We start from the raw sequence: 19,521 nt of genomic DNA, 5'->3' as shown, positions 1-19,521 counted from the left end.
TGCAGCCATCCAGAAAGTGCGTTTGAGGGGGACAAGGGCCAAGAAGAGGGTGAACTATGAATCTTACTGACCCCCAGGAGAAAGACCTGCTGATAAAATGGTGCAAATGGACCTGATGATGAGACAGAAGAGCTGCTATGCAGACAGCCCTGACAGTGCCAAGAACACTACCAGGTGCCACTGTCAATGGGAAGTAGTGCAAGTCACTTCAACCAAAATTCATAGGTGTGCAGGATTGTGCTGACTCGTGGCAGGGCTCTCCCCAGCCACTTTCTGAAAGGAAATGGCTGTTCCAGCAATGGGGTCACTGAAGCCCCTCAGCAATGCTCTCTGCTAGGGCTGACTGGGGCAAACCTTGTCTGGGAGGATGGCCCAGCTAACTCACCCAGCACTCTAAGGAGAACAGGTGCTTTTTGCCTTTGTCACCTGTGTTTATGGAGCACACTGCAGCATGGTTGCCGTTGGCAAGAGCAGCAGTTTAAATCCAGACTTGTACTTGAAAACAAGCAGGAGAATCACAAAAGAAAAAATCATTTTAATTAAAGACATTTAGAGAGACAGGCTGACTGTGGCAGCAATATGCTCTTCAATAAATAACAGGGCAGGAGGGGTGGTGTGATTGACAAGCTGTTGCAATGAGGACAGAGTTCATAAAGGGGCATCGCAGGTAGGACAAGTAGCTTGTCTCCTCTTGCTGGAGCACTGGGAGTTAGCATGGACAACAGTCATGGGTACAAAAACAGTTGGAAGAGTTCAAACTCAGGCCCTTGGGAAAAAACAGATTCTGTATTGTACAGCTATTTCAGAGAGATAGTAAAGTGCAAGGAAAACAAACCCCATGCACACTGAAGCATGTTTAGCAACTAAATCCTCAAGCACAAGTGTACACACTTAAAAAAATGAGCTACATGGGGGGTGGGGAATACAAAACCAGTTACTACAAATTAGGTTAAGATGCCTTGAGATAAACCAAAGCCTCTCCCTCTGGATGTGAGGAAATGGAATCTGCCTGGAGCCACTAGATCAAGGGTCATTTACATTGGAAAATTCACAGTCCTAAATACTACAGTGTAGGATACATGATTGTAGTCTGCTTGGGCAGGGAGCTGGGCTTGAATAGGTGCCCCTGTAATTTCACAGCTAGGAGCCTCCATACAGTATTACCAGGAACAGTTTCAACTGACAAATCCTTTCAGCCAGAGGCCTTGGCCAAAGCAGATTGACAATGGCTGCTCTGCCTGGGAAGATCTCACTGGCACAGAAGGGAGAGCTCAGGATTTTTCCCACTGGGGACCCAACTCATTTACAGTGGGAAGAACCAACAAGCCCCATCTAAAAACATGTTGAGAATAAAGCCATCTGTCTCACAATGACTGTGAATGGCAAGGCCTCTCCAGAAGGGTCTGTAATAGGAGTTCAAGCCAATCAGACCCTGTCTCTCTGAGTGCAACAGGGGAAGCAGGATGGAGTTTCCTGACTAGAATACAGATGGGCACTGAAGGGAGAGGAAATCTCAGGCTGCTGTAAATCAGCCAGAGTCTGGAGACCTGGGCTGGGCAGATCAGAGGGATGTACCCCACAAGGGCTGCAGCCCTTAACATCCCACGTGGTCCAGCAGCTGAGTGCATAATGAATACTGGGTTAGAACTTCTTTACACTGTTAACATTTGCTAAAAGTTTCTGTTGGATGATTAGGAAACAGTTCTTCCTCCCTCGCCCCACCCCCCATATAGAGCACACTGGTATCCATACCAGGCAGGTGGGCCAGGGAGACAAGAAAAACAAGGTGACAGGAGAACAAGGCTGACAAGTTCCCCGGGGAGGTGTCAGCCCATCCCAAGGAAACAGGCTTGGTTCAGAATAGCCCTTTAAAAAACCCACTTCTAAGCAGCTTAACTGTCATGCTGGATCTAAGACATTTCAGTGTCAGGAGGAGAGGACTGTCATCTTGCCCAGCCTGCTGGGTGGGGTGGGGTGGCCCTGGCTGCAGAGCATGGAGTGCACATACACATGCAGAGATTCCATTCCTTCCTGGGAGACAACTTTGCAAGAGAAGGACTCCCCAGCCAAAAGACCTGAAAGACGTAAGGTACGTGCACAAAAATGAAGCAGAGCTGGTAGGGTAGGAGGGCTGATTCTCAGTCTGAATGGGTGAAGATCATCCCATTGCAGGACCTGGTGAGATCACTGCATGGCACTGGCTAGATCTCCCCTCCTCACAGAGAATGGGGGAAGTTTGCCCACAAAACTCTGGTCCCAGCCCATGCTGGTTGGTCACTGCCCTCTTTCTCAGGCAGGGGCTCTACCTGCCCCACTGCACTGAATTAGACACACAACGATAACTGTGCAGCCCCAACACCAACCCATTCTCCAGCTTTCCCCAGAGGCCCTCTCCCTTCGAGTCATTAGCCTCCTTCAGTCCACATGATCTACACAAAGTGAAGCACCCATTTTGAAGCTCAGACATTTCCCCACTGCACAGCCGCAGTTTGTGCATCTGTACCAGCTCCACAACAGGAATGTTCCTGCTCCATGCGGGGAAATCCCAGCTGTTCTTACACACTATACCTAGAATGCTTTGACTGAGAAACAGTCTCTTTTGTGATTAAACAATCTATTCCAGCAATATAACAAATGAAGCTGAGCATGTCCTGCTGAGCTGGAAAATGAACAGCATCTTCAACAATGATCCCCACTGCTGCCTCAAGGCAAGACACACAGTGGCATCCCAGGGCCTGATTGAAGAAACTTCCTGGGCTTGGCTCCAACCCACATGGGTCAGGGTTAGAGTGCAAGCTGTATCTGCAGCACACATTCTGTATTAAAAAACGGGCTTCTCAGGGCCTCCTGACGGGGGGTGCCAAGCCTGCCCTTTATCTGGGATTCTGGCAGTGCCAGGCAGAGGCCCCTGACAAGACAGATGCTATTCCCACCCTATTTAGATAGCAGTTGGCATGGTAATAGCAAGGGGATAGTTATCCTCTACAGTTAGACATTGACTTGTCTTTAAGTGACATCTGGAGAGCTAGTTCTTCCAGCAGATTTAAGTTACTTTAAGCAACTTTGTGCTGTAAGACCCCATCACTCCCTGTCTCCATAGTAACCTCCTAGATACCTGCCACCCACACTGCCAGCAGCAGGAGACAACACACCAACTTTAGTTCAAGACTTCCTCTGCCAACTCCCAGTTTCAAAGTGGGTACATGAACAGTGGGGACAGGGGTGCAGAGCCAAGGGAGCACAGCCTCCGCCAGGGGAAGAAGGGGCTTGTTGACCATTGCTGGAAGGAGGCCAGGCATTTACCAACAGTGTATGCTTTGCTTCTATTTGCTCAGTCCTAAATGCTCCCACTAGCAGAGCTGAGGGACAGCACTATTCTAATGTCCTGCTAGCACTCAGGTGCCCCTCCTGTGGCTATGGGATCTTTTTGCACATTAATTTAATACGTGGGGAGGGTCTGGGGCCTTCTGCCTATTGGGGAGGTCAATGTCTGGCAAGCTCCACATGGGGAGACAAGTGTCCTACACAAGTCTTGTACAAACAAAGCAAGCATTTCACTGTTGACAGTCACATTGCAGCCTCCTCAGGGACTTCAATACCAGACTCCTGGCAAAGACCCAGGGAGGCTGCCCATCGGCGCATCCCCTGCACATCTCTCATGGCCTGCAGTCTCTACAAACACAAGAGGGGCAGCAGCTAATTGACTTCAAAAGCAGCAATCTGTGCACAAATCTCATTCTTAGAGAGCCTGCGGGAGATTAACTTAGGTTCCAATGGTGACAAGGTAAGGGAATGGAGATGTCTCACTCTCTTTCCTCTGGGGCTCCAACTACAGGAATAACTCTATACATCTCCCCCACTCATATCCTGGTGAGCTCTAGCTCAGACTCAAGGCAGAAGGATCTATACAGTATATATATAATTTCACTATGAAACAGTAATTTCAATCCCTGTCTCCTACTTTGGAGCATCGTGAATCAGACGCTTCTTTTTAAGTCATGGGGTGATGACTATCTCTGGGCAGCTCAGCAGCAGTTTCCTTCCTGTGAGTGGTCAGGAGTGTTACCAGCAGCAACACAGACTCCTCAGCAGGAGCACGGGAGCCCAAGAGAAATGTGCCCCATTTCCATCGGACCTTGGACTAAGGACATGGCCCAGCCCTGGCCCTCTGATGTATTGTGTGGGCTCTAACATGGTTGGTCAGTGCATGTTGATTGCCTTATTGTGCATTCCTGTCATTAGCTATGCTATGGCAAAGCAGATGACTGCATCCTTGTCCATCTCATGTACAACTATGTGCATCTATGTGAGTACTGGCCAAAAGCAAGGGGAGAGGGAGAGGAGGGGAGGTGTAACACACAAAGCTGTAATAGGAAGGGCCACTTGCCTACAGCACAGTGACACCCCTTATAAGACAGTAATGACTGTCAATCCACATAGGATGCCTTGGGACTCTGGCAAGAAGATGGCAAATCAGGGCTGCAGCAAGTCAAGCATACGGTCTGCCAAATCTCAATCCACAGCTGAGTGGTCAATGTTAAGAGGCTGGGTTGTTGATCGGAAGCCCACATAACTGGAATCAGTGCAGAGTCAGATGATTCAGGAGATAAAGGGAAGAATGATCCTATTAAAGACAAGAGAACAGCTGTCTGAAACCATGGAAGGGACAGGACAGACATTGTGCTTACAGTCTAAGATGCCAGGGCTTTGCGCATTTGAACCAGTGGGAGGAGAATGGGGAGTTTCCAGACCCTGTGGAACTGGGGGGGCAGTCTCAAATGCTCAGGGCCCAGCTGAGGTGCTCTAAAAGCTCAAGGAAAGGGGTCACCTGCAGCAGCAGGAGATTGCTTTTAACAACATTCACTGGGCTCAAATAAATTACATCACATTAACTCTCGGGGGGGAGGAAATCAGGGCCTTAAGTCAATAGGCATTCTGCCATCAACTGTAGCAGGAGCAAAGTCAAAAACAAAAGAGGCAAGATTATTAAATAGTTGCCAGTTTAAAGCCCTGCACAGAGGGATCCCAGGGTGCAGCTCTCTCAGAAGCTGGGCTCTAGCCGTTTCCAAGAGGCTGAATTGTATGCTGAGCCGCACAGTCTATGCTGCAGTGACCCTTGCTTTAGGCATCTTGCCTCATATGCCCCAGATGCTTCAGTGGACCTATTATGCCACTGGCTTGTTGCAGTGCAGTGCTCCAGAGAGAAGGTAAACCCCATTCTCACAGCTCCCTACCTCTCGCTTTGCTGTCACCATCTGACTGTGTCACGTTGCCCGGCTGTATTCAATACCACTCTTTGCAGAAATGCCAGACCATGGCAGCAGGCTGCGGAGGAGACTCTGGGCTTGGCGGTATATCCGGTGAGGAATCGAACATGGGCTCAGGCTGGCGAGCGTTGAGCCAATGTGCTGTAGGTAGTCAGTGAGCCTCAGTTAAGGAGAACAGGGACATTTACAGTGAAATGTAAGAAACAACCTAAAACACTGTATTGACAGCAGCTCGTAGGACAGTAGTAGGCAATGAGAGCTAAGCCATGCAAAGCAGCACTGGCCAGCTACCTGCCCTTCATATCTAACTGCTCAGGTACAAATAAGCAGGTCTGTACTGCACAGTAAGAGGAGGACACTTTGGGAACATTCCTTGCAATTTGCCCAGGAAATGCTTTAGCTGAATAACCACTAGTGTCCCTTTTGCTCCACAGCACTCCAGCTGCTGGAGCCATGGCCCGTCTGACAGCAGAGACATTTTGATTGCTCAGATACAACCACGTTACCATTAAAGAGTTAGGGAGAAGGGACTTCTATATGCTCCACAGAGATTCACTGACCTGAAGTATATCCTATAATTTAGTTTGTCATCTCTGTTCTGTACCCACTCTGCCTCCCTCAGAAGAGTGTGGATCCTTAGAGCCATTCAGAAGTGTGGAGTAAGATAGGTCACTGAATAGCATGTTTCCAGCTGCATTTGGAGCCCACGACACCATTAGCGTTGGGAAAGCTCCACTCTGCATGACCTACAATGGTTAGCAAGTTTCTGATATACCCAACAAAAGGGCAGACACTGCCTGACTTCTCTGGACAGGAGGAAAAGAGCTCACTGGCCCTTCATTTCTGAGACCTGACTTCAAGTCCCCAAACATGTCAGCAGTGAAACCATTTGGAAGGCACCGTGTGGAAGCCACCACACAATGGAGCAGTTTCTGCTCAAGCGGAAGACAAGACCGGATCAGAAGATGATGCTGTAGGTTGGGATTAAGGCTTTGGATACTAAGTGTCGCTAGCACAGCTATGTCAGCTAGGAGCGTGTGGGGTGGGAAATCACACCCCCTAGCCAGCACCGCAATGTTGGCAACCCCAGTGTAGACGCAACTATGCTGACTGAAGGGTGCTTCTGCTCCCCGAACATCATTAGCTATGCTGACAGAACAACTGTTGGTTTGTGCTCCATCTCCACCAGGGGGCACTGCTGACACAGCTATGCCAGCAAAGCCTATGTACTGTACAAAAGAGTACTTGTGGCACCTTAGAGATTAACAAATTTATTAGAGCATAAGCTTTCGTGAATTTGTTAGTCTCTAAGGTGCCACAAGTACTCCTTTCCTTTTTGCGGATACAGACTAACACAGCTGCTACTCTGAAAACTATGTACTGTACAGAAGTCCTTAGATACATTGACAGAGCCATGTCGGGAGCCCAGGACTGGAATAGCAGGGCAGGAACTGCAGGTCTTGCCTCAGGTGCAATCAGCAGAGCTGTGCTGAGGGAGTTTTGCACAGTGCCCATCCACACCACACCTAGTCCTAGCTAAACAGTTGCATTACCATCAGTCACCCAATGTAGACAAAATATACATCTCTAACCTCACAAGAGACATGTACTGTTCTACTGAACGGATCCCATAGCACCCTTGAGGAAGTCCAGCACAAACATGCCAGAGACAAATCCAAATCTCTTCTGGAAAGCAAGGAATCCAGTTCAGTGAAGCCTAACCTTAAATTGGGATGAGTCACCAAATGCACACAGACTTGCTTTGCAGGATTTGTTTTACCCCAAATACCATGTGTCTGGTTATCTCGCTCTGCAGCTAATCAAATCCAAGGTAAAGGATATAAGATTGTCCAAGGAGGATGTCCGCCATTGATGTATAGAACGTAGGTGAAGCCGTCTTTGAGGACCCCTCTGATAGAATAATAATAGGGCAGGTAGTGGTGCTGTCTAAAGTCTCTATTTTCATAGAAGTTAATTGCTGTATTGTTGGTGGTGAGGACATGCAAGTAGATGGCTTTACAGTGGTCTTGGGCAGTTGTCGATATATGATCCTTCAAGCTTTCAAGTAAGAGGGAACCTAACAAAGGAAGGAAGAACAGCATTACACAGAGCAGCAGCGCTCTCACTGGGACAGGATGGAGAGTGCAGCCAAGCCTCTGCACGCGCCATCACTGCCTCTGAACAAAGCTCCTAGACTAAGTTCCCTGTAAGCTGCGTGGCCACGCAGCAGGCTCTCAAGGGCCGTCAGGTAGGCGGGGAGAGGCGCCCCTCCCCCGGCCCCGAGCTCCTGAGGCCACAGCCCTCACCCCCTGCACACCAACCCTCAGCCCCACCTCCAAGCCCCCTCCCACACTCTGAACCTCTTGGCCCTTCCTCCACCACACATCAACTCCATATTGGTGTACATAAGAAAATTCATTCTGCACATGGATGTAAAAAAAATTAGAGGGAACACTGCTCCTAGATCTTTCCTCATTCTCATTCACCCTTTTCAGAACAGCCAGCAGAACCTGGGTTGGGTGGTCTTAATAGGCTCCTTCCTCTCTACAATGCTGGGCTTCAGAAAACTCAAGGCTGTATAGGGTGGGAGCGGTCCCTCCTAACAGCCATTGATTGGTGGGAGTCTGCAGGGCTGGATCTAGACTGTAACAAGGTTTACACAGGCAGCTGTGGCCCCCACAGTTATGAGCATTCCAGGCACAAGGACTTACCAGCAATAGCCCACTGCCAGCCAAACAGCTACTCCCATTGGGCTGGCAAGGTGGTTGTTGGAACCATTTAGTTTTAGAATGGCTGACCTGTCACCTTGACTGGCAGCAGCTAGGTCACAGGAGTACATTCAGTGTTCTAGAGAGACAAGGCGGGTGATGTGATATCTTTTATTGGAATAACTTCTGCTGGTGGAAGGGACAAGCTCTTGAGCTACACAGAGCTCTTCTTCAGGTCTCAACACTCAGTGTTTTAAAGTCATTTTGAAATTGTAAAGAGCAAAATGCAACTGACAAACAGGTCACATGCACTTGTCTTGCTAATCTCTAATTAAAAGATAAGGGAGGGCTTTAGCTCCCCATCAGCTCCTGGGAGTTTGGCTCCAGCCATCTAGAATCTTTCATCTGGCACTTGTCAGTGAAGGGGCACAGTGCATGCACTTGGCCTTGGGAGACTAGGTCTGGAGGTTCATCTGAGCAGTCAGTACCGTGTGGTGGACCTAGCTTTATGTGTCTTCACACACGCCTCTAATGTTGAATATCTAGCCTCATACACTAAGAGGCTCCTTTGACCTGAAGTGGCTTCTACTGGTTCTGTACCCCTAAATGCCCCAAGCCTCATACGAACAGCCCAGGATACAGTCAAGGGGCACAGCTTCCATGCATGACTTCCAGTGTGAATCTCGGATGGCCACATTACAATAACTGAACAAAATACATTTACCCAAGTTAAGCTAGTGTTAACTTCTCCCAGTAGAGGTACCACTGGGCAATGGTAAAGACATGATTCACTAGCAGACGTCCAAACACATGAACCTCATTTGTGCTACAGTTTTACAATCCATGTGTAAAGAACCACATAGTGAATGGGATTTTTCAGAAGTGCCCAAGTAGTTTAGGAGCACAAGTCTCATTGAAAGTCAGGAGTTGTATCCCTACGCCATGTAGGTGCTTTTGAAAATCCCTACCGAGTACATAACATTACCCCCTCTGCCTAAGTACAAGGCCAGCTAAGGAGGCTGATATAAAACAACAAGAGGTCTCTTCTGGTCCTAAACAACAGGTCATCCAGTCTAGCCCCTGGCACTGAGGTAGAATTAAAACAAACTAGATATCAGCAATACAGAACCTGGTTTTGGGAATTCAATGTGGAAGATTATTTAAATATAGAAGCTGCATGGTAATTTCTCTCCTGTGTACCTGGAAAGATAACTACTGCATTGCTAAGATTTTGCACACTTTCCCACCCATCCCAGGAAATCTAAATGAGTAATAAAATAAGAGCAGTTTAATTCTCAACAGTATATTGCACTTTTCTGTATCCCACACTCCATCCAGTTCCTTTCTAGGTGCGGGAGAAGAAAGAACCAGAAACCTGAAGCCATGTAGAATCTGCTACAGAAATCAGAGCTACAATAAAGGTGGAAAATGCCTGGAGCAAAAAGTCTCTGCATGAAAGGTTTTGCTCTTACAATCATAGAATATATCAGGGTTGGAAGGGACCTCAGGAGGTCATCTAGTCCAATCCCCTGCTCAAAGCAGGACAAGTCCCCAATTTTTGCCCCAGATCCCTAAATGGCCCCCTCAAGGATTGAACTCACAACCCTGGGTTTAGCAGGCCAATGCTCAAACCACTGAGCTATCCCTCCCCCTTCCTCTTGAGTGGAAATGGAAGAGCTCTTGGATAAGAAAAGAAGAGCTCTCAAAACTTCTATGCCTCAAATGTCGTTATGTAGTTCTGGAACATTTCAATGTACTAGTCTGTAATAGCTATCTAATCCTGAACGCTGATCCAAGGCAATGGATGGACTTTAGAGAGGGTCTTTCAGAAAAATGTGTTCCTAAATTCTGTCCCAATTTAATAAGTGCAAGAAATGTTGACTTTAACGGAGAAACTCCAGCAAGATGCACCAACCAACTGGGGCATCTGAAGGTGACTCAGAGACCTCCTTATGAAAACAGGAGATCCCTCCCTTTACCAACTTCCCTGAATTCCGTTCTCAGGATAACCTAGAGTTTGTCCCAAGACAGCGCTTGAACCAAGGCTTCAGTTTGGTGCTCTCCCACACAGACACAACCCAGATCATTTCTATGGCATATCATATCAGCCTGGGTCTGCAGATGTGAGCACTCAGGGGAGGACAATTATAATCCTATCTACTGTGACAAAGCTCCTCCTCTACCTTGGTGGGTCTTGCACTTATTGGCGGATTTGCTCACCTCAGAGATTCATGGCAGCCCTCAGTTTGGCTGTTTTCGTGAACCCATAGTCCAGGTCAACTCCTTCTGTGTCTGATCAGGAGTTGGCCCGCCCTCTACTCCGGGTTCCAGCCCAGGGCCCTGTGAAATGCAGCTGTCTAGAGTGCCTCCTGGAACAGCTGTGTGACAGCTACAACTCCCTGGGCTACTTTCCCATGGCCTCCTCCCAACACCTTCTTTATCCTCAACATAGGACCTTCCTCCTGGTGTCCGATAATGCTTGTACTCCTCAGTTCTCCAGCAGTATGCCTTCTCGCTCTCAGCTCCTAGTGCCTCTTGCTCCCAGCTCCTCACACGCACATCTCACTAACTGGAGTGACAGCCTTTTTAAACCAGGTGTCCTGATTAGCCTTAATTAATTCTAGCATCTTCCCAATTGGCTACAGGTGTCCTAATTAGCCTGCCTGCCTTAATTAGTTCTAGAAAGTTCCTGAGTGTTCTGGAATAGTCCCTGTTATCTTACCCAGGGAAAAGGGACCTGCTTAACCTGGAACTAATGTATCTACCTTCGACCACTCTCTTGTAGCCATCTGGCCTGAACCTGTCACACTATTGAACAGGTCAAATAAATCAAGTCAAGTCTAACATGGTCCCAGCTGCACAACACCTTAACGTGGTCACTGCTTTCAGACTTGGTGTGTGTCGCAGCTACTAGTGTCTGAATGGCACATTTCTTTCTATGAATTGGATGCTTAAGGACAAGGATGGTATATGCTCTCACACCAGAAAACCGTACTAACCTGTTCTGTAAGTGCTGTTCTTCGAGATGTGTTGCACATTTCCACTCCACTCTTGATGTGTGTGTCCCCCATGCACAGTTGTCAGAAAATTTTCCCTCAGCAATACCCCATCAAGGAGGCATGAGTGCCCTCTGTTGCCATGCACCACTGCACAAAGGTATAAACTGTGGAGCCGACCACAAACCCCCTCAGTTCCTTCTTGCTGGAAAAGTCTGATGCAGAGGGATGGGAAGGCGGGATGTAGAATGGACATGTAGAACATCTCAAAAGAGCAACAGTTATGGAACAGGTGACAGTTTTTTCTTTTAGCAATTGACCATGTGAATACTCTTGGTGGCTCACAACTCAGGAAATCAGGAAGGCAGATTAGAGAGTCTATCTGAACAAGCACTGGAGGACAACTCACCCAAATATGGCAGAATGCTGAGTGATGGCATAATGGGATGCAAACATGTGCATTGAAGACCATGTTGCCACCCTACAAATGCTTGGAACTTGAACAAGGAAGGCCACAGAGAATGCTTGCAATCTTGTCAAATATGCCGTCACTCCATTTGGCAGCATGTCAGCCAAGTCAGAGCATAAGCAAATACAGGAGGCTAACAGACAAAATCCACTGAGAAGAGAGTGGGAGGCTCTTCATCCTGCCTGTGACCACCACAAACAGCTGGGAAGACAAATGAAACTGCTTGGACCTGCTGAGTTAGAATGCCGACGCTCTCCTGACATCCAGAGTGTGCAGCTGTTCCCCATCTTTATTCAAGAGGGACTTCGAGGAGAACGAAGGCAGGTAAATCACTTGGTTGATGTGGAAGTTAGAAACTCAATTTTGACTCAAACTTTGGATGAGGACGCAGGTAAACTGTCTTAAGGCTTAAAAGGAGCCCCATCAGTTTTGACAACACCAAGTTTAAGTCCCACGGAGAAACAGGATCTTGTACCTGAGGATACAACTGTTCCAGGCCATTCTTTTTTTCTAAAAAGATGTCAATAAGATTTTTGAAAGTGATCACCAACTTGACAGGGGAAAGGAGAGCGAGCTGCTAGGTGGACTTTGATAGAACTAAACAGTCAACTCTTGCTGTTTTAGGTACAGATAGGCCAAGATATGCTGGATTCGGCCAAATTCCAGATTGTCAATACCAGACAGAGAAACGGTTCCACTTCGAGAGGTAACTAGATCTAGTAGGTGGTTTCCTACTATTTAAAAGCACATCCTGAACCTCTTTTGAGCACTACTCCTCCCTAGAGTCTAACCATGGGCCATCAAGGTTGTTAAATGAAGTGCCTGCAGGTTTGGGTGGAGTAGGGGACCATGATCTTGAGATACTAGCTCTGGGGCCAATGGAAGTGATATCAGAGCTTCCACTGAAAGGGATAGGAGGGTGGAGAGCCAGTGCTGCTGAGGCCAAGCTGGGGCTATAAGCATGAATCGAGCATGGGCCAGTCTGATTTTTAGCAACCCTCTGTGAAGGAGTGGGACTGTTGGGAAAGCATACAGGAGCTTGCCTGTCCAGGGCAAAGAAAAGTGTCCATGAGGGAACCCAGACTGTGATGTCACTGGCACTTCCCGTTTGTTCTTGTTGCAAACGGGCCTGCTTGCAATGTGAACAAATTCCCACAGCTGGAAAATGAATCTGGCTACATCTAAATAGAAAGACCACTTGTGTTGAGTTGTAAATGACCTGTGTGTGTGGCTGCATTGCATTTTGGCAGAGCAGGGACAAGTGGCCCCCTCCCTGGCTGTTGAGTTATAACACAACCACTGTTCTCTGAAAATGAGCAGGCTTTTCCCCTTGACATGGAGTAGGAGAGCTATCCGACTGGTGTCGGACTTTCAACTCCCTGACGTTTATGTGCAGAGTCAAGTCCTTTGTGGACCATAACCCTCGCATTTGCAGGGAACCCAGATGAGCTGCTCAACACCCAGGGCAGACACATCTATCACCAACATCAGTGGCAGCTGAGGGTGGACAAACAAACACCTAGGTATACGTTGACAGGGTTTGTTCCCCAATCTACAAGGTAAAATATGAGAAGGCACCCTCACCAAGATGTTTAGAGGGCAATGGCTTGGCAAGAATATGGAAGACAGCCAATTTTGTAGATGCCTGAGATGTAAATCTGTCACACCAGATTATACAAGTGCAAGAGGCCATATGCCTAAGAAGCCTCATACAATTAAGTGAGTGAACGCTGAGATCTAAAACAATGGAACAAATTGTCTGAAACTTTGACCTTGGAAGGAAAACTCTGGCTTGAGCAGAGCCCAATAATGCTATTGTAAATTCTATCCTCTCCCCAATTCAGAGGATAGACATCTGAGTTGATCAACAGACCCAATGCATTGAAAGTTGACTGGATACAAGCTACTCTGAACAGCATCTGAAACCGCCTTTCACAAGCCAGTCATCCAGGTAAAGACAGACTTGCACTTCTTACTCCTGCGAGAATTCTGCGCCACCGCACCTGCGCAGAATTTATGTCCCCTGCAGATTTCTTGGTTTCTCCACAGAAAAATGACTTTCTGGCAGGTAAGCAAAGGGAAGCCACAAAAGCAGTCACGTGACCCTCCCCAACAGTATGTTTTGGGTGCCCAGGGCAGCCAGTAGAGAGGTAAATCACTGTGGGGCAGGGGTGGAACTGGGGAAGACATGGCTGGTGGTTCCTACCCTGCGCTGGACTCAGCTGCTAGTCCCGGCTGGGCTGGGGAGGACGAGACTTCCTCTTCCCCTGCATGGCATCCAGGGCTGGGTCAGACCCAGCCCCAGGATTTCTCCCCTGGCTGCAGGAAGCTCTGCAAACTCCCCCCTCCACGCTTCTTGCGCCCATTGCTCCTCAGCTGCAGGGAGAGTGATCACTGTACAGGGAGCTGCGCCCCCATCCGTCCAAACCTCATGAATCCAGACCCCCTCATACCCAGAAACCCCCTGACAAGCCCCACTTCCCCTGCACCTGGACCACCCTGACAAGCCACCTGCACCCCCACCTTACCGAGCCCCAACCAGCTGCACCTGGATCCCAACCGCACTGAGCTCCATTCCCCCAGCATCTGGACCCCCCACTGAGCCCTATTCCCCCACACCCAGACCCTCCAACTGAGCTCCAACCACCTTCACCTGGACCCCCCTGCAGAGTCCCATTACCGTTGCACCCAGAACCCCACAACAAGCCTCTGTGCATCCAGATCTTCCCCGCACCCGGATCACCCACTAAGCTGCCCACATCCAGATTGCCCCACACAGAACCCTCTTAACCCACATCTGGATTTCCCCTACACTAAGCCCCTCCACACTTGGATCCTGCCTTGCTGAGCCTGCCTACCCACACCTGGATGGAGGGGCAAGGCTCTGGGGTGTTTCTGGGGCAGGCCCGGTCCTTGCGCTGTGTCAGGGTTGGGTGCAGCCTCACTGCTGAGTCAGTGTCCCGAGCGTGGGGAGCTGCACAGTGATCTGTGCTCCCCAATACCATGCTGTAGCTTCCACATTTATTTGACAAATAAAATTTTTGAAAATGCTGCAGTGCAGACTGCCCTCAGGAGTAACTCCTAACTTTCGCAGGAAGGCAGCTACTACTGCCACACATTTTGTAAAAATCTAGGAAGCTGATGACAGGGCTAAGAGGCAGCACCATGAACTGGCAATTAGACTGGTTTATAGGAACCTGAGATACTTCCTGTGGCCTTGATAAATCACCACATAGAAATACGTGTCCTTTAAGTTGAGCATGACATTCCAGCCTACAGGGCAGGGATAATGGAAACCGGTGTGACCATGCAAAATTATCTTTTTTAGAGATCTTTTGAATTGCCGGAGGTCTAAAAATATGACACCTCCCTTTGCTTTTGGGATTAGGAAATAGCAGGAATAAAACCCTGTTCCTTTGACATTCGGGAACCTCTTCTATGGCTTCCACGCAAAAGAGACTGCATCTCATGGAAGAGGAGCTCCTTTTGAGAGTGGTCCCTGAAGAGGGATGGGGAGGGAGGGTGGGAAGGAGGGGAAGAAACAAAATGAAGAGAGTGTTCCCACTTCCAAGGCACTTAAGACCCATTGGGCCAAAGTAATTCAGGACCAAGCACTGAGGAAGTGTCTGTTAGGTCCCGGCAAGGTGCAAGAGTAGGGTATCGATGGAACTGCTGAGGATGAAAGTGTTTCCTTGAGGGGTCAAAAGTATACATATCATGGAGTTCAGAGTCACCTTGGAGCTGTGAAGTTTACCACCTGTCTGCATCAGGAAGAGCGATGACCCTTCAAATGGCAGGTCTTGAATAGTCTGCTGTACTTCTTAGGCCAACCCCAAAGAGTACAACCATGAGCATCGGTGCATGATGATGGCAGAGGCCAGAGTCCTAGCAGCCATGTCAGCTGCATCTAAACTATCCTGAAGTGAAGTTCTTATCACTAACTTCCCCTCATTCACCTGCAAAAGGAACTCTTGTTTAGCATCCTCCTGCAGCTTGTCCCTAAATTTCAGTACATAGTTCCAGGTGTTAGAATCATATCACCCTAACAAAGCCTGCTGGTTGGTGATTCTAAGCTGTAACCCCACCGTAGAACACATTTTTCTACCAAATAAGTCAAGCTTTTTGGCGTCCTTCAACTTAGGGATAGTCGCCTGCTGCCCCAGCGTTCCCTCTTGTTGGTAGCTGAGACAACAAAGGATCCAGGAGAGGGTTGGGAATAAAAATGCTGGAAGCCTTGGGAGAGAACACAATACCTATCCTCTGCTTGTTTTTACGTGGGAGGGGAGCAGCAAGACACTGCGGTTGGGAGACAAGAGTCAGAAGATGAAGAATCACCTTCTCCTGACACCTGCTGAAGATTAGTGTCAAGAAACCAGAGATAACTGAAGAGAAGCCATCACCACCATCTTTCCTCGATGGTACTGACAGGTAAGAGGTCTGGGATACAGGAGGTTGATGTGGTGCTAGGTGCTGCACCATGGAGCCTGATGATCTGCCAGTACCATAGGAACAATCTCCTGCACCTTTGGGGACACTGGCACCAACAAGCTCAACAAGTTCCTTGTTCCCACACATGTGTCTGTCATGGATGGTAATGGAATTGTCTTTAACTGGTGCACAAGAGACAAAAACTTTGGGCCCCAGATTCAATGGTGCCTGCCCTGCAGCCAGAGTTGATGGTGCTCTCTTGGCTGATGAGTGAGAGGAGGAGTGCTTCACTTTTTATTGCACTCTACTTGACCCTTTGTCCCCTTGCTTGGTGGACTTGGGAACTGATGATCTTCCTGTCCCAGCAGCCTCCGTGGAAGCCTTGTTTCTTCCCAGGCACCAGAGAAAGCAAGGAGTGCTAGGACTAATCCAACATTGGAGGTACAGTTCTCACAGAAGCCAAAAAGCTCAGCACCCTCCCCCAACCAGGAAGACTCTTAAGGTCTTTTCAGAGCAGCCTACATCAAAAGAAACTTCAATCTGGCTTCTCTATCTTTCTTGCTCCTTGCCTTGAAGTCCTTACAAATTTGACACCAACCCCTAATGTGAGACTCACCCAGACACTTTAAACAACTAGAGTGCAGGTCACTCATGAGCATCGATTTAGAACATGAAAGACAGGCCTTGAAGCCCAGTGACTGAGGCATTTCTTGGTCCCAACAGCGGAACCCCATATTGGGGAACCAAGAAAGTAGTAAACTTTGGTTAGTGCAAGTTCTAACACTAAAACCCATGCAAACAGGTAACTATAACATGCTGAGAGTACTTGTTAAAGCAAGACAAATACATTCCAACAACGGTCATGGGCGGTAAGAAAGAACTGAAGTAGGCTGGGGCAGCTCCCCACTTTATACCTGCATGTAGTGGCGACTGACAGCAGGGGGAGCTTGAGCTGTCCCAACAGATACTGCTGAGGGAAAATTTTTCCACCAGCTATGCACACTTCCCAAGAGTGGAACACACATGTGCAAATCACTTGAAGAAAAGTGTTTTATCTGATCTTGAAGCATACATTCTGCCACATCAAAGGGGCAAGACATTTGTTACTTTAGGATTTCCCCATGGCAGTGAAATTGTTGTGCTGTAGCTGGGGTTCAAACTGATCACTGCACTCACTTGATGGACATATTCTGATCCACATTATTATGTTATTTCTTGAATCCCCCTTGTTTCCTCTCCCTCTTTTTTTTTTTTTTTTTAAAACAGCTGGAGATGTCGTCACACATTTGCAACCTCTGAGGCCTGTAGTTCTCCCCCACAGCACAACACAGGCATGGTATGATCAATGGCGGTGCCCACTCCCCACCCCTCATCATTATCAGCATGCCTCAACCCTGTCCTGGAGGGACCAGCTTCATGGGCTTGAGGAGTTCTGTTTCCATGGCCACTCAGTCCACAGCAGATCTGCTGGCACTGCTAGCAAGTCTGACAGTTATGACAGTGTTTTCAGCATGGTCGGCTATCCACTGGGAATTGGACTGAGATCCATCTACTCTTTTCAGAGGCCACTGAACAGCAACCAGATCATATGGACTCTCAATCACTCTGCATATGCAACAGCAGGCTAGTGTGATGTAATCTGTATCCCATTTCCAATTCTGTGAGACATGACAAGTTCTATACAAGCTTAGCGTACAAGCTAGTCTCTGAAGTGGGCAGAGTCAAGGCATTCTTAGTTCTATAACCTTCACCCACATACCAAACATGAGTCACGAGGGATAAATAAACCACACAATGGATTGGTGCTCAGCAACAGACATAGAAAAGCTATTTAGAATGTTCTTACCTATTCCATGTTTTCTAAATTCTTTCACCACTCCTAGACTTAAAATGTAAGCAACTTGAGTATCGACCGCAAAATTGGAAGCTAGAATATCCCCATCCTGAGTAGAGACATGACAAAGCATTTAGTAGGACACATATGTATAGCACAGTGTATAATGTAAAAACAAAAGCAAGCATCAATATACAGAAGAGTTTTCTTATACCAGGTGCCTTTATGGAGCTGTTGGAAATGGGGAGATAAACACAGCCCCCTAAATGGAGGAAAAGGAAAGAACCTATTTGGGCTGGGAGAGGGGTTTCTGCTATTTTCATATTTCTTGCCAGTTGGGGGATAGTAATCATTTAGTTCCTTTAATGTCCTCCACAGTTAACTGTTAACTAAACACGCTTGTTTCGTCGTTTACTGAAAGGTGTTAAATGGCATTGTGGGGTTCCACATTTGAGTGTCCAGATCAAACGTCAGCAGTTTACCAGCTAGAATGTGCTTTTTCTGCCAACCTGCATAAGAACGGCCCTACTGGGTCAGACCAATGGTCTATCTAGCCCAGTATCCTGTCTTCCGACAATGGTAATCCATGCCCTGTCATCCGCTCCCAGCTTCTGCGAACAGACTCTAGGCTTTGAGTCAAACTGGGACCCTCTCTCTTACACATCAATAGTAATACAAACATTCTACAGGCCATGTTATGCCCTCAGCAACATCACAGCCTTCAATGGGATTTGCACAGGTGTAACCAACTGGAGCTTAGTAAAATGAACTGCTGGTGGTGCACAATAAAAGATCCTGAAAAATGTAGTCTTTTGACTTCTCTCCTTGCCTGGCTACTCATGTGAGCAATGGGCCCCAGAGCAGGTAATCATTTGGGGGTATACGCACATCTCATCTTAGACTATGGCTTGCCTACCTCTTTATGCACCTTTGTTCTGCTCTTTATTTCAGCTACTATCATTCCCACAATGGTGCCTCTGTAGGTGGCTCCAAGGGAAAAGAACTTCTTGTTGGAAGTGATGTCCTGATACCATGAGTCAGGGTACCTGGGAAGAAAAAGAACAATACCCATGAATGCTTAGGGGACACACAGCATTTCAAATTGAGCCCTGAGCCTGCAATCAGGCCACCCTGCGGAATCTGGCAGGGTTACAGCATAAGCTGGGCCAGAATAAGACTTCAGTGGGAGACCTGCAATAAACACTCAGATGCTGAAGGAAGTAGTGTTGGTAGTCTAGTAGGCAGCACTCTTCTACAAGAGTCAATAGATATCCAAGCTAGGAAGCTTTGCTGATGGAGGGAGTCTCTTCTGGATGGAGTTAAAACTAAGGCCTCTGCATGTAATCATTAAAGATCTGTTGGCACTTTTCGTAAGGGTGTGAGTGTTGACCCAGGTGTCTGGAGCACATCCCAGCTTGGCTAATTTCATTCTATGCTACCAGTAACCCATCTGACAAGTAGTCCCTTAATGGGGGCGGGGGGGGGGGAAAGCAGCCCTCTCTAAGATTTTCCCCCTTTATTACAAAGCTCCTTGTAAGATGCTCACAGTTCCCTTGGTGAGGGCTTTGGCATTCTTTAGGATGTTGGTGCTGAAGAAACAAGAGTTTATCTGTTTCTGCTGTTCATTCTCAAAATCCCCTGAATACTGATGGACCATTGGCAGTGCTGTATAGGTGACACAGGACTGGACAGGCAGTGGGTGATGGTCAGGACTGAAGTACATTAGCACGTGGGGCAGCTGTCACCATAGGGTACCTGCCTATGCTCTCATCTCCGCACTTTCACACCAATTGTTTATAGACCGTCTCTCTACGCGCCC

General features: G+C 47.9%; 1 protein-coding gene across 6 annotated transcripts in view; it reads right to left on the bottom strand.

Moving 5' to 3' along the window:
* Positions 1–515: 515 nt before the first annotated feature.
* The window catches only part of NAA60 (N-alpha-acetyltransferase 60, NatF catalytic subunit), a 55,302-nt gene continuing 36,296 nt past the window's right edge, over positions 516–19,521 (bottom strand). For 5 of the 6 annotated variants that reach the window (XM_043523276.1, XM_043523278.1, XM_037911658.2 and 2 more), the window contains exons 3-7: positions 18,619–18,748; positions 17,715–17,811; positions 7,110–7,344; positions 5,235–5,421; positions 516–4,624 (exon numbers count right to left, since the gene is read on the bottom strand). In XM_043523276.1, coding sequence (XP_043379211.1) covers positions 5,265–5,421; positions 7,110–7,344; positions 17,715–17,811; positions 18,619–18,748 — 619 coding nt within the window. In that variant the 3' untranslated portion in view covers positions 516–4,624; positions 5,235–5,264. Of the gene's footprint in view, positions 4,625–5,234; positions 5,422–7,109; positions 7,345–17,714; positions 17,812–18,618; positions 18,749–19,457; positions 19,477–19,521 lie in introns of those variants that run through there. The other variant, XM_043523279.1, reaches the window with a different exon arrangement.

Source organism: Chelonia mydas, chromosome 10 (genome assembly GCF_015237465.2).
Source record: "Chelonia mydas isolate rCheMyd1 chromosome 10, rCheMyd1.pri.v2, whole genome shotgun sequence".
Lineage (NCBI taxonomy): Eukaryota > Metazoa > Chordata > Testudines > Cheloniidae > Chelonia > Chelonia mydas.
Note: the sequence above shows the minus strand (reverse complement) of the source record. Positions and strands in the feature narration are given on the sequence as shown.